Source organism: Natator depressus, chromosome 4 (assembly GCF_965152275.1).
Source record: "Natator depressus isolate rNatDep1 chromosome 4, rNatDep2.hap1, whole genome shotgun sequence".
NCBI classification, from domain to species: domain Eukaryota; kingdom Metazoa; phylum Chordata; order Testudines; family Cheloniidae; genus Natator; species Natator depressus.
The window spans coordinates 110157488-110180053 of NC_134237.1; the positions used below are offsets into that span (position 1 = coordinate 110157488).

The 22566-nt window shown below is 41.0% G+C and overlaps 1 protein-coding gene across 2 annotated transcripts in view; it reads left to right on the forward strand.

The window, feature by feature from the left end:
* The window catches only part of FAM184B (family with sequence similarity 184 member B), a 97053-nt gene extending 81168 nt beyond the window's left edge, over positions 1–15885 (forward strand). The window contains exons 9-18 of one of the 2 annotated variants that reach the window (XM_074951627.1): positions 183–315; positions 1330–1542; positions 3174–3327; positions 5317–5429; positions 6685–6866; positions 10558–10704; positions 12565–12682; positions 13244–13348; positions 14467–14669; positions 15093–15885. In XM_074951627.1, the coding sequence (XP_074807728.1) occupies positions 183–315; positions 1330–1542; positions 3174–3327; positions 5317–5429; positions 6685–6866; positions 10558–10704; positions 12565–12682; positions 13244–13348; positions 14467–14669; positions 15093–15183 (1459 nt within the window). In that variant the 3' untranslated portion in view covers positions 15184–15885. The remainder of the gene's footprint in view (positions 1–182; positions 316–1329; positions 1543–3173; positions 3328–5316; positions 5430–6684; positions 6867–10557; positions 10705–12564; positions 12683–13243; positions 13349–14466; positions 14670–15092) is intronic. The other variant, XM_074951629.1, reaches the window with a different exon arrangement.
* The last annotated feature ends 6681 nt before the right edge of the window (positions 15886–22566 follow it).

A 22566-nucleotide genomic window follows, 5' to 3' on the forward strand; every position in this document is an offset into this window, starting at 1 on the left:
AATTGTAATTAGCTGATGGAAACATAGAAAACCCAGACCACACTGAAGAAGAGTAAAATGAGCATGCAGTAGTTTGGAGAATGGTCAAATTATTGCCTATCTGGAAATGTGTTTATCACATTAAGTAAATTACAGGGCCTGCGAGGCTCTATCTTTAACAACATGGGCTCTGTTTCTTTAAGGCTGGAAAATGCACGTGTTCCCAGAAGGGAAGACAGGCAGCCTTCTCTTACTTCTTTACAGAAAGAGAAGGCAAAAGAAGCAAAGGTTTTGCAGAAGGAATGGCACAACCAAAAGACGGATTTACAAGCTCAGGTACAGTGACAAAACTCTTAGTGACATTACATGGTAAATGTGCTCCTTGGCTCATGAGACATCTGTAGCAGTGAATTTTGTCATGGTAGCCTTTAGGAAAAATCTGTTGCTAGTTATTTAGAAAATGTAGCAATAAAAAAAAAACGGGAATGAGCATACACTAAATGGCCCCATTGCCCCCAAAAGAGAAAGCTGTAATTCTAGTTACTCATACAGTAAATATTATTTCTTCTGTATTTATTTGTTATGGTGAGAGAGGGAAAGCACACAACATAAGTCTAGGATGTGATGCACAGAACTCCCATTACCGCTAATGGGAGTTTTGCACTAAATTCTTCATCTACCATTTTGTCATTGGACCCTTCAGTGTCACAACTCAAATGCCACTCAATTAACTGTGCTCTTGAACCTGCTGTTTGAACTGTGCCCTTCATTACTATGCAGCCTGGACAATGGGCTACCCACACGAGCAGGAGATGATTTGGGAAGATAAGAGATCAAAGCTCTGATGCTTTATTTATTTTTTTAGTAAATTACTTGATGCAGTCTAACCAGACAGTTGGTGGAAAAAGGATGGTAGTGTTTCATTATATTCTTTCTGGGAGGGTATTAGCATCCCTGCAGAGCCCTCAGACCTGCTCTACTTCCCACCAGTCTAACACCTCCATCCTCAAGGTGTTCTGTGGCATCCACCATTCTTCAAGCTGGCCACGATTTTCAGCGCTAGATAGGCCCGTAGGGTCATTGTTGAGAGAAATAAGGGCTCTCTCCCACCAGGAAATGAATGTCCTGTTGTTTTCTTAGAGCATCACACGTTCATAAAATATAGTAAAACTGAACACGCTTTCTTCAGATGAGTCTGTTTTGATGCTGCGAAGCAGCCGAGTGCAGTGGTTTGTACTGTACGTACCAGAGTGTGGTCCTGACTAGGGCTTGTAGGTGCTATAGTAATACAAATAATAATTGATGAGGCTAACAGCTAACCACAGCCTAGTAATTGTACCATTGTTGAAGGTTGCTCAGCTGAAGCAAACATTAGACCAACAAGCAAATAACTTCAAAGAATCTCTGAAGGAGCAGACGCTACAGTTCAGCAAAGAGAGGGAGAAGCTTTTGCAGGATCTTCAAGACACCATTCAACAAAGCCAGAATGTTAAAGCACAGTTGGAGGCATCACATGAGAGAGCTCTACAAATACTAGAGAAAAGCAAAAATCAGGAACTCAAGGTAGTTTTGTACTGACATTGGTGCTGTTTATTTTTATTTGCTTACTTGGGTCAGACTTAAATCATTTTAGGGTAACTATAAGCTGAGAGATGATTCTCTAAATTCAGGTATTTCCAGTTATCCTAAAGATAGGTCAATATTATTTCAAATAACAGGCTACCCTGCTGTTCTGATTGCTCATGGCTCTGCTGTTGTGCTTTATTTCTTTATGTCAGTGCTTGAATATAGATCACACTGTGCATGATATGTTTTTATAGGAATTATCTGAGCCTGGCCTCAAAAATAAGAGGAAATTCCTAAGAAATATATATTTTAAGCATATTGTTAATAGGACTCTGACTTTCTCAGGTTCATCCATAACTCATTTCTACATAGAATACTTATTTACCATATAATAAACTGATTATTATAATAATGTGTACAGATTAAAGAAAGTGTTAAAAAATCAATTATACAAGTGTAAAAACCACTGCTTTTAAATGCTTATGTAGATTTACCTCATTGACAAAATAATAATCAAAGTTCATACTGTGTATTGTCCTAAAGGGAGGTTTCCATTCAAGAAAAAGGTAAATTTTAAAATATCCATGTGATTGTGACATTGACTTCATATCCAGATTGCACACCTGCTGTAAATTACCTTTTCTAGTTATAGAGTGAAACAAACACTTTGGGAATGGAGGTTGTTTGTAACTCTGAAATGTTCATAACTCTGAACAAAACGTTATGGTAGTTCTTTCAAAAGTTTACAACTGAACATGAACTTAATACAGCTTTGAAACTCACTATGTAGAAGAAAAATGCTGCTTTTAACCATCTGAATTTAAATGAAACAAGCACAGAAAGTTTCCTAATTTTGTCAAATCTTTTTTTAAACTTTCCCTTTATGTTTTTAGTAGTTTATGTTTAACACAGTACTGTACTTATTTGCTTTTTTTTTTTTGTCTCTGCTTCTGCCTAATTGCATATTTCCAGTTCTAAATGAGGTGTGTGGTTGACCTGTCAGTTCCTAACTCTGGTGTTTGTAACTCTGAGGTTCTACTATACATGGTATAACCATCCCAGGAGGAATTTAACTTAGACCATTTGTTTACAAATTCTGCCTTGGACACTTGGAAAACCACAATGAAGTCAGATCTAATTTAGGGGAGCATTTGGCCCTCAGAATGTCCCAATCACATAGTGCCATATCCTGCAGGCTAGACTCAGTCAAAATTTCACTGACAAGGGCAGGTTTTTTTGGTCCAAGTATGGACCAAGTAAGGACCGCAGGTTTTGGCCAATATATACTAATAACCAATAAAGCTGAGGCCTTACTGGAAGCTGAAGAAAAATTACCTTTCTAATGACTAATAGTACAATCTTCAACATTTGTGTTTCACAGTTGATACAAACATTGAAAACCTCTCAAATTCTACTATAAGAAGTCTGGAAAACTTCTTCTGTTCCTTTGTTGCTTGGTTTTATTTTGTCTTGAGTCTTCTGCTAATCTTGTATTGATGAAATAGCAACATTTGGTGGTGCTGCAAATTAAATATGCTGTGTGTATGAAGGGTCTGATTCACCCTTGCATTAAAGCTGGAGTAGCAAAGGGGTGAATTAGGCCCTACATGTATTTATCTTACTTGCAGGAGGCAGAAGAACATTTGAAGAAAAAATATGATGACAGCATCAAAATCCAACATCACTCTCACAGATTGGAAGTACAGGCTTTGGAAGAGAAGGCAAAGAAAGAATTACATGGTGAACTTGAACAGAAACAAAAACAACAAGCTGCATGGATAGGTATAACAAGCCACATGTCACATACAGCTTCCTACTTTATTATGATTTGAGAAATGCTCTGGTCATTCCATGGATTCCATGCCCTACAAACCCAGCTCTGTCAGTTCCTGCTGTATTTCCCAAAGTTTTAGCCATACATGCTTATTGTTAACTTAGCTCCTAGTTGTCAGTGGCCTATTTAACAAAGCTGCCTTTGCAGACACAGTAAATCAGTACGTGATAGCTGGAAATTTGTGGGATTTCCTTTGTTTCTTTTACATCAGGATTGATCAGCTGTGGGCCAAGTGTGTCCCACTGAGTTCTATGATGCTGCCAACAGCAGCCTTCATCTTATTACTGTGATCTGCAAATATCTCAGCTGAACATGCTCAGGTCTAGATGCAGCACTGCGTGCTGCGACCTCTGGTCTCTTTGCACAACACCTTAAAGCTAAAAGGCTTCAATTTGCTCCACTTTCTGCAAATTAGGCACATCCCCCAGGTTCATGGCAAATTGCCAGCATAGCCCTTGATTGAATAAAGTCTTCAGTCTTGATTGTTTCTAGCCAGTGTGATTTACCTGGTACTGGGTCATAAGTGAAGTGTTTGGGGGGTTTTTACACCTGGCTCAAAAGTGGGGAAAAAGTGAGGCTGAATGATGCAAATGTTATCATTTTTACTTTTAAAAAAGCAATACTCGTGGGGTGCACACTATTTTAATTACAATTAAGTTGTTTGTCATGTGAAATCATAAGAAAAATCAATATATTTTATTGTATAATAAAATGGTTTAGACCCACTTAACTATACCTAACTAGTAGCCTAATGCCATTAAAAAATGGACACTCCGCTACACTGGACATACGGGTGGAAATTCATCCTTGTGCCAAGCGCTACTGCAGGCCTGCACATCTCTAAGTCCCTATAGGTGTGACAAAGTGGTGCAGAGGTCTTCTGCTGGCCCTCTGTAAAGTGGTGAATCTCACCCAGAGGTGAAAGGAGAGTAGCAGAAAAAGTCAAGCCAGTAGGAGTACTCGCATGCTAGGAGTTAAGCACAGGCTTTGTTGAACAAGGGCCAAAAAGAAGAACCAAGCCCATGTGAAGTTAAAAAATACTTACTCATTTGCAGAAATATGAAAAAATGTGATGTTAGAAAATCAGCTGTTCACTGATGTTGGTAGCTGGCTGTACAGAAAAGAGAAGCTGGGAAGTCAGAAGTGTGTGTAAGAACCTTATGTGAGACTAATTTAGTCACTAAGGAGGTGTTAAATTCAAAGAAAAAGGATTCATCTTTACCATTCCCTAGGAAGTGATCCAGACTATTCAAGCTCACTATTAAAGGGGCTTTCTTGTTGAAAAAAAGAATAATATGAATATTCTTAAAGATATCATCCCCTGCAACCACAGCTGGAAAAATAAGATCAAATGTAAGTTTAAGCTTTAGGCAATTTGAGGTTAAAAGATGAATATTTCATTTACTTTCCAGGTTATACTTCCAGGGTACCCTAAAAACTGATCATGAAACTAATACATTCTGTATAAACACCTCTCATATTTTAGAGAACTGTTCATAGATTTACATGCTGGTTGACTTTGTTTTAGTGTAATGTACACAGAAATATCTCTTAATGTACCTTTCCAATATAAAGAAAAAGAATAGGCAAAATTCTACCCACTGATGCAACACCATTGATTTGTAAGGATTTTGAGTGATTTGAGTTGGCTGTGGTGCAGGCCAGAATTTCTGTAGTGCTCAGCGATATAGCATGTCCCCTCCTGCTCTGATCAGCTCCCCTCCCTCCCCCCAGCCTGGTCCCTCCTATGCCAGGGACTATGGTTGGTATAGAGCCATTTACATCAGCCCTATACTGCTCCTACTACATGTGGGACTCCTTTACAATCCTCTACAAAACTTAATGCTTTAACTTCTTCTACTGCAAAAGTAGATGTGCCCTATGTCTGGCCTCTTACCTCCTTCACTCCTTGGTATGTCTTTTGTTATTGTTGCTAGAAACTCTGAGGATGGAGCTGTCGGAGCAATACGCATCCTGCACCGGTCACAAAAAACAAATGGAAGAACTCCAGACGGAGCTGAAGAATGTGAGAGCACTGAAGAAGCAACAGGCAAGCTTCCAATTTTTACTTCATTGACATACAGTGTTACTGATCAGATAGTGAAAACTCTGTTTTAGGTTTTTAAATGACACGATTCCTGTTTAGAAACAGCCGGGGTCGCCTTCCTTTGAGTCACAGTCAAAAGGCATTAGCACTGTTTATCAACAGTTTGGTGGGCAGATTTGTATTTCATGCAGCATTTTGACAATATGATCTGCAACAGAAATAAACATTCAACCAAATGATCACTAATTTCAACATTGATTGTGTATGTCGGTGGCAGTGGGGATCTTACTGCACTCACATTTGATATTGTAAATCCACAAGCCCTTATCAGGGATTAATTGAATACCAACGCTACCAGTCCATGAAAAGTGTAGCATTTGCACTAGGAGTCTGTGTAGCTTTCTTCTCTTATTCAGTGGGAAACTTATAAACTGAGTCTGTCCCCATTCCAGTGTTTGGTATTGTTCAGCGTTTCATGTGTTTAAAAATACTTGCTCCTTGTTCTCCCTGATATACAATGTGCCCCAAATTTTCAAACATTTTGTGCCTAACAATAGGTACCTAAAATAAGTGGCCTGATTTTTAGAGGTGTAGCGCATGCAAGAGTACCATTGATTTTAATGACTTGCAGGTACTCAGCACCTCTAAAATTTAGGACAGTTACTGATGTTTATTGTTAGGTGTCTAACTACAGATTTAGGAACATAACTTTAAGCATCTAGGTTTGAAAACTTTGACTTGTGTGTGCATGTGTGAGAGTTTAGTGGGGGATGTGTGTGTCTGTACTACATAAGATGAATACATATATATTTTAGTACCCAATCCCTTGGTTATATTATAGCCAGTTAATTTCTCATTATATTCAGTTACTTTATAGACTCATTCATTTCATGCAGCTTCCTGGCACCTTTAAAAAGATCCTGACCACAGAAGTTTGTTCATAGAAAGTATTCCTAAAATCTGTTTGAATATTTTCTGTTGTTTTGACTCATATCCTTAAACTTTTATTGATGGTGGTGGTGGTGGTGGTGGTGTTTTATTTCTGGCAGTTTGCTAGGAACAGAGAAAACAGTCCTGAATGACCGGATTTGAAAGTGACATGATAACATCTGAACTATATAAACCATGCTGTACATCATAAACTTTGTGTTCCACTTGTTTTATTCACAACTGAATCTCTCAATCATGATCACCAATTGCAATCCTGTGAGAAATTTAACCAGCAGATAAAAATAGCTAATTCTGGCCTTTTTCTTAGGAAGGACATAACCAAAACCAGATTAAATTTCTAAATGAGGAACTGGAGAAACGTCAGAATGAGATTGCTGGGCTCAAGAAAGAGAATTCGCTTCTAAAGGACACAATGGAGCTGCTCAGTCCAAAGATGGACTTACAGAAGCAAGAGTCTACACAGCTTTGGGACAAGGAGAAGAAACACAGGTTTGCCTTATATTACTGCCCTTCACAGGTTCCTCATACAGGGTCAGCATATTGCTAACATCAATATTCTTCCAAATGCTATGAGAGATCTGAATTTATCCTTCCTAAAGAGAATTATATTTTAGGCTTGGAGCTTTTCAAAAGTGGTCTTCACTTTTTGCAGTTCCTAACGGTGCAGCCAGCATTCCCCTTCCCTGCTGCATTGAAAATATTGATGTTTACTGCTTCATCCATCTAAATACATGACACAGAAATGTGTTCTTTGTAGCCACCAGGGAACGCTACTTACCTTCATATTATAATGAAGGGAACTAAAGGTTGACCAGTCCAAAACTTCCCCCATGCCCTACACACTAAATTTGTTCTAAATGTCTGACTGAGAACTAGTCTCAGCCTTCCAAAATAAGGGCTTCCCACAGGGTTAAAAAAAAATCTCTGCTCCTCAGCTAGTAACCAGCCAAGTGTTAAGACATCCCAGGGACTGTTTTTGAATGATACTTGAAGTGATCCCTGCATATATGGGGCTCGGTTATGGCTGAGAGATCCATGACTGCACTGGGAAGGGGAAGTGGCAGTAGCTATTGGCATTGTGCCTGTAGAGGCCAGGAGCAGACAATTTGCCTCCTGGGCAGAGGGAGGAGCACATTCACTAGTGAAGATGGCGACACTGCATGACTGGAAAAGGTGTAGTGTGTGTTCCCTAAACATAGCCATAAGGCAGTGTGCAGGGGCAATAGGGCACAGGATCATGGCCCAGAGATGTCCCACTGGGGCACTGGATACTGCTGCAGTGCTTGCAGCCTCACCCCCTTTGCATGCAAGGGGTGTAGGCTATCTCCTGCTCTAGAGCATAAGGGCTTCCCTGTGCTGGTGCAGCGATTGTTTGGCTCATAGTTTGTAAAGTGTTTTGAATGCTTTGGGATCTTTGGAGGAGGGAACTACCTGAGCATCACTCAGCGTTGCTAGTGTTGTATTGAAAATGAGGAGAGATTGAGGGATCTAGAGTCACATTTTCAAAAAGCTTCTCCACTGGTATAGAATGCTTGTCCATAATTACTCAATTTGTACGACAGATGGACACCAGCCACTGGACAGGCCCTTTACAAATCTGGCTAGGACAATCTAGAAAGAGAACTCAGGGAACATATTGAGAAACTCATTACCTTCAGGAGTGCCTGAGTAACTCTGTTGGCCTTTATCAGTCAGTAACTAATTAATGAATAGGAATGAATCCTCTTCTTGCACCATTTTGGAAGTTGACTTGAAGGTGACTTTAAACTAAGTCAAGTATTAAAAAGAACTGGAGACTTTGCAACAAGATCAACAGAAAGAAATGCAAACCACAGTGTCTAATTTCAACAGCGCTTCCAGTTACTTTGGAGGTATTTAGAACCTGTGTTCATGAAGGAAATAATTATTCACAATCTGATAAGATGATAGGGAAAAGGAACAATGACCTGAGGCTAAAAAAGGAGAAATGCAGGATAGACACTAGGGGAAAAGTTTGCGGTGTAAACATTCTCAACAGTGAGAGCACCTGGGTATTAGGATAAGGGAAGTAGATCAAATTACCTCATTACAGTAGCAGAATGCAAGGAGTAAGAGTGGATGACCCAAATGGTCATTGCTGGTCATAATACCAGTTATTTAATTTCAACCCCTTGCTAACTCATAGAATGGAGCAGACAAGCAATTGGTAGCATGGCATGAGGTGCAATGCATGTGCCAGCCATTACAGATACCCTGGATTTTCTTTTTGCAGATCACACATTGGAGGAGCTGGGATCTGAAGCCCTGTTTGGGAAGGACAGTAATAGTATTTTAAAATTTAAGGTGCCATATGTGCATGTAAATTTGATACTGTTCCTTTCAGGGCACTGACTCTCCCTTCTTTTTTTCTGCAAGTTGTTTTTCAGTTGGAAGCTCCAACTGATGACTATTGTAGCCTGCAGTCATGTCTCACATAAGTTGGGGGTGGAAGCACAGAACAGGCCCACCACAAAGAGGAGCGAGATTTGTATACACCAGCTTATTATAACTGCTGTTATTGAGAGTTTTAATTGCTAAGCAGCAGAGCAAATTCTACATATGTTATGTTAAGGTGTCATGGGCCACACTTGTAAAAAAATGGCCTGATTTTTTTAGCTCACAGTTGTCACCAAGTGAGGTGCTGTGTGTGAGAGGGTCAGATAAACATGTGAAAGTCTGGCGTGCTCAACGGGATCATTTACATCGTTAGTGACATTTATAGTATTAGTCCCATAATCTTGATCTCAAACCAAGTGTAAAGTATTTCTCATGCGGTACCATGGTCAAATTAAATGCAGTATCAAAGAGCTTCAGCTTAAATTCCCAGATCCCTCAAACAACTAAACATAAATATTGTTAACAGGGAATTCACATAATATATTATGTCACTTTCAACCTCAAGATTGACTGTTGTCCTTGGTGTTTCTCTGGTGCTTCAAGCCAATTACAGCCAGGATGCCAGCAGCATCATGTGGGCCAGGACCCCCTTTGAACACAAATGCAACTTGGCTGAGGCTCAGACCCTGTAGCCCAAAGGATCGTTTGCCTCTTCTCAGAGCAGCTGGCCATCCCCATTCCCTGGAGAGTCATGCAGTGGGGTCCAGCTTTAAATTCCAGAGGAAGCTCCTGTAGTCTTACCTATAGTTATGGGTTCCTTTAACTAATTACCCAACCCAAGGAGAGGGTTTACACCTACTTTAATCTGTGAGAGTTCAGCCCCAAGATCGACTACAGTAGAGAGGTTTTCAGTAGAAGGGGGACCCCATGGTGCACCACAGAGACTATACAGTGCTCTTTCTGTAATAACTGGTTGGTTAATAAAAGTAAACAGCAACACACAACCTGCAGTCTGGTAAAGGAGAGAGAGGCCATACAGAACGCATAGTATTTGCATTACCCACACCATGCCTTGCGAAAAACAAGAAGTGTTAGTCATCATCCTCACCACCAGTATTTGTGAATCTGGTGTCTCCCCCAAGGTTTGCAGGCCAGGATACAACTTTTATAAAGTGTTACGCTGAGGCCCACTGGGGTTCACACATTTATGAAGGTTTCACCCCCTTTTCCTTATTTGAACTTCCATACTCCATGACTTTTGGGGTGCCCTGTTTTTCATAGACTAATTCATTAGTTCCCTTTATACTCTTACATACTTAACATTTATGTCACCTTATCACCATAGTAACAGGCAATTACCTTAAGGAAGTCTTTTAACATTTCATCCCAGCTGCCAACAATCATCTTGCGATGTCTTCTGATCTGTTATTATCCAAACTCAGCAGTTATTTTCAAAACATCAGCCTATTTCACACAAACACAAGCTCAGCAAGTTGATTTTTATCTTATTTAGCTATATTATAAAGATAATTTAGCATAAATTATCCTAAGGCCTAATTTGGCTAAGCTTAATATCTTACAAGCGTGATGCCTGTAGGCCTTGAGTTATAACATTAATTCATATATTTCAGCTTGATATCCTAAATATTTCTGATATCTTTTATCCTTGGCTGAACTCCACAGGAGCCCCATCAGTGGATGCTGTGCATAACCCCCTCCCGAGCCTAAAAAAATCAGAGCTCTTAATAGTCTTTACCCATCAGTAACTAAATAATGAATGTTAAAACACTTGAGACTTACATAATTTTTAACATAATTTTGACAGGCTACTGGAAGAAGACCTCAAGGTCAAGCACCAGAAAGAACTGGACATCTTGAAACAAGAGCATCGTAAGGAAATCCAGAACATGATAGCTGATTTCAGTAGTGCTCAGGCCCATCTCCAAGCAAAGATTGTCTCCCTAGAAACCGAGTAAGTGATTTCAATAAGACACAGCTGCAGTAAGGATGTTTCACTATATCAGTGATAAGAATTAATTATTGTTAATTATTATTTTCATTACATATGGGTGGAATATTTTAAGTGTTGGAATAATAGTGTATTGTATAACTATTTCCCAGGCACTCAAACAAGGCACAAATATACTCTAATGAAGCATAGATATGCCTGACTGTGCAAATCTATACAAACATAATATCAGTACAAGTAAATAACACCATGCACTATTGCACTTATGCACGTCATCAGTCTTACCAACTTTAAAATAATTTACATCATGATCCCATAGGCCCTGATCCTGCAAACACTTACACACATGCTTAACTTAACTTCAAGGGAACTACATACGTGAGTAAAGTTAAGCATGTGTGTAAGTATTTTAGGATAGGGACCAAAGTGGGAATGACAGAGGATAAACCATGTAGTTGCTGAAGCAGCATGTTCTAGGTTAGATGCAAGGGACTAGGAGTCAGGAGTCCTGGTTTCTGTTCCTGGCTCTGGGTCAAAGTGCTCACACTCTGTGCCTCAGTTTTCCCATTTCACAAATATGGGAAATATCCCTTGGTAAAGTGCTTTGAGATCTTTAGAGGAAGGTGCTCTGTAACTGCAAAGTGGTTATTAGATTATTATTAATTATTATTATTATCAGTTTTGATTTTTTAATGTTAAAAAGGCCTATCTGAAACAACAGACACTCCTGACATCAGTTAAAAAAACCAAAATAACTATTACTTAAACCCACAACAGCCAGTGAAACTCAATCCCCCCAAAAATTCCCACCCGCAGACACAAACTGACTCCATCGCACCGCTCCCTCTGCGAAAGCCTGAATAAAGCGAGGCACCTTTCACCATGCCCTGAAGGTCAGCACCTCTGGGCTGTTTCAGACAATGCAAAGAATTGGTTCCAAAGCTGAGCATCCCTCACGAAGAACCCTCTGCTCCCAGCCCCCTCCCTTTTAAATCAAGTGGCTGCACCAATCACAGCTGTGGTAGCATGGCAGGGATGCCAGAGGATTCAGGGGGCCTGGGGTCTTCGGCGGCGGGGGTTCTTCCACTCCGGATCTTCGGGGCACTTCACCGAAGACATGGAGCGGAAGTACCCCCGCCGCCGAATTGCCGCTGAAGACCCAGAGTGGAAGAAGCGGTGGTGGGTCTTCAGCGGCGGGTCCTTCACTCCGGGGGTGTTCGGCAGCACTGAAGGACCCGCCGCCAAAGTGCTGCCGAAAACTCTCATGGGGGCCCCTACAGGGCCCGGGGCCTGGGGCAAATTGCCCCACTTGCCTACCCCCGGGCAGCCCTGTAGCATGGCAATGGGAGGGGGCAGTCCAAGCCATTGATTGTGTTTTATCTGAGTGCTGAGTCCTGAGGAGGCTGGAGGCTTCCTTTCTCTTGACAATTTCCAGCTAAAACAAAAGAATAAATAAAATATATTCTCTGTAGTGCATTGCTCACCATCACCACTGAATCATTTAAAAATTTAGCTTATGTGAATTGAGGCCCAAATCCTGCCTGGGGAGTGGCTAGCACAGATCCCTGTTCGTTCCTGTGCAGAGTCCTACCGACAACGTGAGCTGGATACACCTAGTGTACAGGGTTGACTTCAGCTGAACTTTGCCCAGGAGCGGAGGGCGGCACATTTGCATTTAATGTGTGCTTTCTTCACCACATCCCTCTTTTTTAAAAAATACAGTTTTGTCAGGGGAGCCCTGAATATTTTCCTGGATTTCAGGGATGGGGTTTATGATGGGTCAAAGAGGTCTAAACTCTTAGGCCTTGAATGAAGTTGTTTCCTGATCTGGATGAAAGTGTTTGCATTTTTTATTTGACACAGACTTAAAGAATTAGAAGAGAAACCAAGAAAGCGAGAGTCCAGGCCAGAAGATATGCACCTTATAGGCTGCTTGCAAAATAAATTAAGTGAGAGAGAAGAAATTATCAAACAGCTGACGGTGAGCATTCCTTGGTGGACGTATACTGTATAATGTGTGTGCTGTCACTGAAGTCAATGGCAAAACTTCCATTGACTGCTATGGTACAGGATCAAGTTCTTAATTTATCCAACTGGTATACCAGCAGAGTATTAATGATAAACCTAGGATGCCAGGCCCGTACACTATTCTAAGTACACTCCTGCCCCTTTCCATAGCAGCTTTTCAGTGGAATGAGGCCACTTACTTGACTCAACAAGACTGAGACATTCATTAGAAGTAACATGAGATGGGAAAACATTCCATTTCCTAAATGTAAACCCCCATGCTGTTAACATGAGATAGTGAATCTGCTTAAAAGTATTGCAAAAAGCCTTTCAATCTTTTAATAGGGTCTTTTCAATTGCCAAAGCCCAGTGCTTAGGTCCAGCTCATAATTAACAATTTCAGATTATACTGAAAGGCTCCATCTGCTAGTCATTTCACACAACTCATCAAGTTCTTGCTCTCTTACTGCTCTGGGCCATTCTGAACATTGTGTGCTTACAGACCAAGGACACACATGGTTTTATTTCCCTTCAGGAGGGAAGAAAATTTCAGCATTTGCTTTTACCCAGCACTGAATCTCATCCAAATAGATCCTTTTCTTTCAACACTAATCCTGGATGCTTAACTCCTTCCATGAAGGTAAGACAAACAGTTCAAGTACAATAGCAAATCATGTTGTGTTGTTAGTATTTGAACACTTACAGGTGCTCAGATTCCCTGGGGAGCAACGTACAATAAGTAGATGGATAGAGCTTAATTTTTATTCTTCAGCTAGTTCATTCCTAATATTTCAGCCACTATACTGCTGCTCTTCAGTAGAAGTATAATATGCCATAATGTGAGCTAACCTAGAACCGGGTGATGAAGATAATGTGTGTATTCATGCAGATGTGAGACAGTCTGCTTAGAGATAAGAGCCTGATCTTGTGCTGGGATAAGGGCTATTTCTTGCATATCCCTAAGAACTGGCCATTCTACCCCACTTACAGTGAACAAGTAGGTTAGCCACTGAATCGATGGCTACACCACCTGTGCAGAATCTGCTCTCCTCTGCTCAACCTTAACCAACACTTCCCTATAGTACCCACTCTACTGGCGTGCAGGGAAAGGGGGCATGTTGGTGGAGGAGAAAGGGAGGCCCCGTGGCTAAGGACACTAACGCAACATGTTATTCAATCCAAAGGGTCTGTATGGCAGCTACTGTAGCTCTCGAGTAGGAGTGACCGCACACGTGCAGCAGTGTAGCCAATACTGAAGGGTTGCTACCAGTGGCTGTAGTGAAAACAAGTGTATGTCAATGTCAAGTAGTGAATGTACTTCTTGTCAAAGCCACTTAGAACCCCTTCCACGCCCCCCCCCCCGCCCCCGAACTAGTGTCAACAGATCTGGGGATCTATGTGAAGCTAGCAGGGTTATGGCACTCCAGCAATTTTAAAATCAAGTCACCCAACTGCTTGGGGTGGACACCATTGATCCATGGGCCCCTGCAGCCTGTTCTAACTGAGCCTAGAGGAGAGGTTTTAATTGAAACGTTATAGCCAGAATTTTCAAAAGTAGCTATTCGTTTTGGGAGCATCCATTTTTGGGTGCCCAATATGAGACTCCCAGATTACCTGCAACAATCACTGAAATCCATGGAATTGGCCCAGGGATGAATTTGGCCTATACTGTTTTGAAATGAGCATATGTAGTGTTTATAGTACCATCCGTGTGTAAGAATGTGTGCATAATATACATTTCTGTTCCCACAATAAAAGCAGAAGAAACTGAACGAGGTGCCAAGCCGTGTTGTCAGTGTTCCGAATTTAGCCTCCTACGCAAAGAACTTTTTGAGCTGTGACTTGAGATCAAAGAGAAATTCCCCTCCAATAACTAAATCGACAAGCTTAGACCAGAGTGCTGGCTGCATCAGGGCCAGCTATCCATCAGCACAGTCGTCAGACAGTAACCAGGCCACAAGGTAAATGTGCACTTTGTAGAAACTTGATTATGAATTAATTAGTATTTAGCATTTTTCAAGCACCAAGACAGTGCTAGGTACCACAAAAAAATAAAAATAAAATAAAATAAAAAAGCTATAGGTCCAAACTTCTGCACGCACACATACACAGCTCACTGCAGGATCTGGACCATTGTCTCTGCCTGGCAGACCTTGCAATTGAAATTCAATATGGCACAAGTGATACTGGTGAGGGTTGCACCTGGCCTCTTCCAGCTCACAGGGACATAGCTCCATCCATTCCAGGTCATTTAGTAGTTCAAATATTTTTGGTTATTTCCAGAAGAATTTGAGCAACAAAGTAGTTCTTCTCTCCCTCCCCCCCCCACCCAAAAAAAAAAAAAAAGATTTCTGAGTAATGGTAGTATTTGTCTCTTTGCACAGGACACAAGGCAACGAAGCACCCATAATCAAAGATGACCAGAAACAAGACCCTCAGCATCAGGAATGGTTTACTAAATATTTTTCATTCTAAAACCAATTATTTCCAGAGTACTCAGAAAGATGACCTCAGATAATTTCACACGCTCCTGTGAAATGTTTCATCAGGGTACTGACTGGAAAAAAAATTGAGCGGCACACAGCTGACTAGGAATCTAAGTGTTCTTGGCATCCAGATACTATGGGATTAGAGGGTGAGCACCTTAGAAATATATATTATTATTATTGTAAAAATGAAGGCAGGTTAAGTGAAAAATTATGAGTATGTTGTCATCTCAATAGCACAGGAAGAGTCTTTCATATCAAGATAGGAACATTTCACAGGCAGAATGCTGAATTTGTTCCCCAATGACTCCTGTCCGGCTCTCTTTTAAGAAAACACCTTAACTTTATTTTGTGCATGTTTTCGTATAAATCATATATGATTTCATATTTATTACATCCCATGCTTTCTTTTCCCTTTTTTTTTGCTGTTTAATATTCAAATAAAATAAATCGACGGGAATTACCTTTACAGGGTGTTTGTTTAATCTGGTGGTTGTTTTAAATTTGTTGTACGGTGTACTGAGAGACAATGTCTGCAAGGTGCTTTAGAATTATTAATATAATTAGAATAGGGAAGTATCCCTTTTGCAGTTGTATAGACAGCTCGTTACGTCGTTCTCATTAAACATATTTAAGGATCAGTCTGGAAAATTCAGGATAACATTCAATTATGAATATTAATAAAATATTTGCTTACAGATCAAGTTAATGTTTTACACTTTAATTCATGATGCAGAATTTTGAACCAGACTGTGTACAATTCATAAAGTTTCAAGTTTATGAAAGATGGGTATTAGTATATTCTATCCATGTGTATCTTCAATATGTCTACCTCTGGTATCTAAGCACCAGGTACATCAATCCACTGGGAGGACCAAATTATCCACATCTTATACTGCTTTTTTAAGTGGGTCATTCTTGATTGCTGTTGCTCATCATTCTGAGGGAAGATTTGCATAAAGAAATGTGCATTTTACAGTATATTACCGCCCTGAAGCTGGCATAGCTTTGTCTCACCCTGATCTTGGATAGCACGGAGTTCCACATCTGAGAGCCTATTACTGAAACACCCACCAGCCTCCAGGACTTCTGCTCTGTTAGCCTATTGTTGTTTGGAAACAAGTAGTTTGGTTCTGAAAGGGATTCAAGACAATTTAGTTTACGGACAGAATGTTTGGTAACAAAAGGAGGAAATTACAGAAGGGCTATTTACTCTGTTCTGTGTTTGTACAGCAGCTAACACCGTAGGGTCCGGGTCCATGACTAGGGTTCCTGGGCTAGACTATAACAATACTACTAAGAATCAAGTTAAAAAAACGGTGTGCAGGAAGTATCTGAGAAGTATCTGTCTCTAACAGTGATAACTCAAATTATACCATTTTTCCTGACAAAATGTTTCATATGAATTCTATTGTCCTATGACTGAACTGAAGGACTTAATAGGTGTGGTTCTGATCTAAATAAAGCTACATTGTTTATAATGAACAATTAGATACATTTTGCTTATGGACAATATGCAAGATGTTATTCTCAGCTATCCATTTATTAATTTCCTAAGCAAATGATGGAAATAGAATCATAGAACCATACGGTTAGAAGGGACTGCAAAGGTCATCTAGTCTAACCCCCTGCCAGGATGCAGGATTTGTTGTGTCTAAACCAGGGGTCCCCAACGCAGTGCCCGCAATGGCGCCTGCCGGGGCAGTTGTGTGCGCCTGCAGGACACCGCGCCCCAAAATGCCACCGCCGAGCGCGGCCACCTGAGAACCGGCTGCCGAAATGCCACCGAGAAGCATTGCCATTTCTTGGCAGCATTTCGGCGGCGACGCTTCTTTCCGCTGCTGCTTCTCCGCAGCATTTCGGCGGCGGGGTGTTTGGCGCCCGCCACGGTCTGTTGGGAATAGGAATGTGCTATTCCCACAGAAAGGTTGGGGACCACTGGTCTAAACCATCCAAGACAGATGACTATCCAGCCTCTTTCTGAAATCCTCCAGTGAAGGAATGTTCACAACCTCCCTAGGCAGTCTGTTCTTTTGTCTTACTGTCCTTACAGTTAGGAAGTTTTTCCTGAGATTTAATCTAAAACTTCTGTGCTGCAATTTGAACCCATTGCCTCCTGTCCTGCCCTCTGTAGGAAGAGAGAACAATGAGAGAACATACAAGGGGGCATAAATTATATGATTTAGGATGGCAATACAAAATGCAGTAGCCTGAAACCACAATTATATAATAATGAAAAAAGTGAAGTGTATTAGAAACCAGAGCAATTTACCCTTTCAAGGGATGTATCTTAAGCATGGTCATTAGGAAAGATAAAAGGTAGGCTAGATTAGTGTGAATGGCACTACTTGTTTTATTGGGTTGGATGTGGAATAAAGGGACTTTCATCTGTAGGTTGTAAATTTGAATCAATCCCAGGTTAATGGTGGTGGAAATTTGTTACTTTAGGATGAAGACTGGGTGACTTATGTGAAATGAGTTGATGATCTTAGTCCAGGTCGTAGTGGGAAGTTGTCCATCACACAAAAACCACCACCACTAATGACACTAATTGACAACTGTGTTGGCAGAGAGTTTAAAGGACTGAATAAGCCAGGGCCTGAACTCTCCTCTCATGGTTAGAGGGGATTCCTCCAAAACAGAAGAACGGCAGATTGCTGGAAAAATTTGTGAGAGAGCTAGTACTTACTCTGAATGTATGGAGGTTTTAGGTGTCCAACATTGTTAAGTGCTCTTTGGTGCTGATTTGGCAAACAAAACACACACCACTCACTAAAAACTAAAATAGAAGTGTAGAATGCAAATCTGCACTAATCATAGAACTGGAAGGGATCTCGAGAGGTCATCAAGTCCAGACCTTTGCACTCAAGGCAGGACTAAGTATATCTGGACGATCCTTGACAGGTGTTTGTCCAATCTGCTCTTAAAAATCCCCAATGATGGAGATTCTACAATGTCCCTAGGCAATTTATTCCAGTTCTTAACCACCCTGACAGGAAGTTTTTCCTAATGTCCAACCTAAACTGCCCTTCCTGCAATTTAAGCCACTGCGTCTTGTCTTAGCCTCAGAGGTTAAGAACAACAATTTTTCTCCCTCCTCCTTGGAGCAACCTTTTATGTACTTGAAAACTGTCATCATGTCCCCTCTCAGTCTTCTCTTCTCCAGACTAAACAAACCCAATTTTTCCAATCTTCCTTCATAGGTCACATTTTCTAGATCTTTAATCATTTTTGTTGCTCTTCTCTGAACTTTCACCAATTTGTTCACATCTCTTCTGAAATGTGGTGCCCAGAACTGGACACAATACTCCAGTTGAGGCCTAATCAGCGTGGAGTAGAGCGGAAGATTTACTTCTCGTATCTTGCTTACAATACTCCTGCTAATATATCCCAGAATGATGCTGGCTTTTTTTGCAACAGGGTTACACTGTTGACTCATATTTAGCTTGTGATCCACTGTGACCCCTAGATAATTGTGAATATTCTACGTTCACGCTATGCTCGGTACCCAGGGCAGTGAGGCCACCTTGCTACCAACTGCCCTTAGTGTGAGCAAGCCTTGTCTCTGCCTGCCATGGGTCAGCTCCCCAACTACACTGGCCACAGGCAACAGAAGCACTCCCCTCCCAAGATATTAGACAGACTTGGGGTGGGGTGGGGTGGGTGAGGGGTTAGGTAATCTTTTTTTACTGGACCTAAAGATGACCATTGTGTAAGCTTGAAAGCTTGTCTCTTTCACCAGTTGGTCCAATAAAAGATATTACCTCACCCATTTTGTCTCTCTCTGCTCATATATTCATTCCAGCTATCGCAAAGCAGAAATACCCAATTTTGAAAAGCCATAAAATGAAAAAAACAATGTCCATTTCCATACCACGCAAGTTAATTGTTGAACTGGTTACCAGTTAATACTCTAACCCTACAGCAGTCTCCAGTGTGAGTCATTCACACTCTGAACTCTAGCCACCAATCACCTGGATGCTTTAGTATACTCAAAGCTATGACTTATTAGGATTCTACATCAACTTTTGCTGGAAACAGTCTACTGCTCTGTCTGGAAAGATTTTTAAAATTTCTACATTTTTCATGTCATAGCATGTACCATCTGGCTTCATTTAAGTAGGAGGTTTTTGCACCCTCACATAGTACACTTTATACATAACTTCAAGATTTGCTAAGGTCTGTTAATCAGTGCATTTGAAACTTCTCATCTTCAAAATCCTTCTTTATAATGTCATATATCAGGCCAAGTTGTACTTCAATTAGTTTAATCAAATTAGCAGTATACATATTTTATACACAATTATTTTCCTTCTGGTACAGTGGTCCCATCTTTACAAGGTTGCCTTTGCAGACAGATAATCCCATAGTGATCTCTATTCTTGATTTAAAGGGTGACCATTGCTTTCCAATTGTATAAGTATTCCCCTTTCTACTTTAGTGTGTAATTTGTGGTGCCAATATCACCAAATATTTTAAATTTCTGGCTATCCAATATTCAGAAGCCATAGCAACTGTCTTTCATAAGACAACATTCTTTTAAAGTTAGTTAAGGTTAATACATAGCTCGTATAGTGCTTCCCTTCAGTAGAGCTCAAAGCGCTTTACAAAGATGGTCAGCATTATCCCCATTTTACTGATGGGGAAACTGCCGAACTTCAGGATTTTCTAAAGGAAAACATAGACTAGGCCTGTCAACATGGCAAAGTGGGAGAGCTACAGTAGCAAACAAATCTGCCAGAAACACTGAGTGAATTTTAGACTGCTACCACACTTCCTTGTTTCTTCTCGTTGACCTCTTCCCATGGAAAGTCTATCTCCAGTCCCTCCCCCAAATCTCCGTGTAATATCTAGAAGGCTTAGTTTTCCACAAGCAACCCTTTAGAAAATCTACAAACAGTGCAAAAAGTTTTTTCTGTCTAGTAAGGGAGACATTTTGTATGGCATCCAAGAGTAGATTGACAACCTGTGACAAAAATGATTGCAGTACCAGACCATGTGGCAAAAGCTTGCTCTCATTTAAAAACCTAAAGCACAGAGGTCTCTCCCACAGCTAGTCTTGGCAGCATATGCTACTGCCCAATCCTGTAAGGCCATATTTTTGGGTTTTAATAAGCCAACTATTTTTTGTACTTACAATACATAGCTACAAGTATTATGAGTAGAGCAACATATCTGGTAGTTGAGTAGGTGGGAATTGGGGGGAGGGTTTGGGACTGAAGAATCAATATTTTAGGATGTTTCTGCTAAAATGATCAGCAATGAAAGAGCTACTAGTTAATAAATTGTAGTAGTGGTGCATGTATTGAGAGATGCAAGAGCAAAATGAGCTTTTTAAGGTGAAAAAAAATCTTTTCAAAATCTGAGTCCAATGAACAACTAGAAGCCTTATGAAGAATAGCAGTAAAACCACTCAAAAACCCCACAAAGGACAGACTTTATCGACTTCGATTCTTATCATTCAGCCATTTTCAGGTCGATGAAAGCCTTTTTCCACTGAGGGAGTTCCTTTCTCATTTCCCAGGTGCAGACAAAAATGGACATAGTAGTTAAGGGCAATGTACATGCCTAGACAGATTAGATTGAGTTAATTTAAAAAGCAACCATCATGTAACTCAGTCCTGTACTTGCAGCAATCAAGGGGAGTTTGTTACTGACTGACTTTGTGGCAGCCTTCCCATTCTTTGTGTGAAAATAGGTGACGGTCTCTACAGGAAAATGGGAAACTTCAAGTACTGTCCAAGTCAAGCAGATGGTTTCCTTAAATCAGTGGTTCAAACAGAGGCTTTGAGAGAACATTTAGCTCCAGAAGTTGGGAGTAGTTTCTCCTGCGTTGCAGCTTCTCTCCACTTACAGCAGAGCGAAGTTAATTTAAACCTACTTTCTAAAGGGAATTTGAGGGCTTGGCTACACTTGCGAGTTACAGCGCAATAAAGGAGGCCCAGGCGCACTAGCTCACTACCTGTCCACACTGGCAAGGTGTTGTACCAATAAATTAAAAACCAGCAGGATCTTATTAAAGGGAAAAAGGCAAAATACCACATTTATTGTGAATACAGAAAGAATCATAGTGAGCAGTTAGTTACAGCTGTAACATTCCATTCAATCTCATCTTTATTCACTCATTCATTCATACAAACACACACACACAGGTTCTGCAAGGTTGTTATCATAGTAAGCAGTTAGTTATAGCTATAACATTCCATTCAATCTCATATTTATTCACACATTCACACACACACACACACACACACACACACAGAGGTTCTGCAAGGTTGTCATCATAGTTACCAGCCTTAGAGTTGCTCATGCCAAGCCACTGGCCAGGTGGCCTGGACATGAGGAGGGAGCAGGGCCTTGTCAGATGCTCATCTGATGCTCCTGGAAGTTGGTTTGCAGAATCAGACCCCAAAGTTCTCACTTTTTAGAGTCTCTTTTTATAGGAATTTCTTCCTAGGCCAGTCTGTGGGAATTGCTTCATCATGCTGTTACTGAATCAATCAGCAGATGGCACATTCCTGACGGCTCCGTGCTGCCAGATGTTATCTTGTTCTTTGGTTCTCCCATTCTTGAGGCTGTTGGGTGGATTCCAGTCTGCCCTCCGGGGGTCCTCTGGTTATTTCCACTTGACGCCTTCTTCAGCCGATGGACACTGGATTCTTAGGCTGGCACCTCCCTGATCATTCGTTATTATCCACACCGAGCATCCATCCACATACATCCTCTATCTCTATTTTAATCACAATTGTTAATACAACAAAAGGGCGGGGAGTCTCTGGGTGCTGTTTCTGTTGTTAGAGTATTGCTTTGAGTCTCTGTGAATTGCTTTGAGAACAGACTCTGTCTTAGAATGTACTAACGCAATTAGCAGCTTGCAAGTTTCACACATAGAGGGAGAGAAACAGTACCAAAACCCAAGAGACCTCTTAATTAGTAATACCCTGGAATTTAAACTATGGGGAATCAAACTCATTTGTGATTTTAATACAGAACTTCTTTAATATGATCCAACAAAGGCACCTAGAGCGCTCTGACTCCGCGGCTACAGAGCTGCTAGTACTCCACCTCAGCGAGTGGAATAACGTTTGCTGCGCCCCCGCTGGAGCGCCACAGCACCAGCGCGAACGAGGTGTTGCATTACTGTGCTCTGATCAGCCTCCAGAAACGTCCCATACTCCCCTTAAGTCAAGTGGCCACTCTTGTCATTGTTTTTGAATCGTTGTAGGAATGCAACTATGCCCTTTGAAAGCTCCGTTTCTGACAGCCGGCTGCTTATCTGCTCCGAGACAAAGCAAGCCATTAGTGTGGAATGCTGTGTGTGACAGAGAGGTGGGGGGCGGGGGGGTCTGCTGCTGTCTGAACAACACACTCC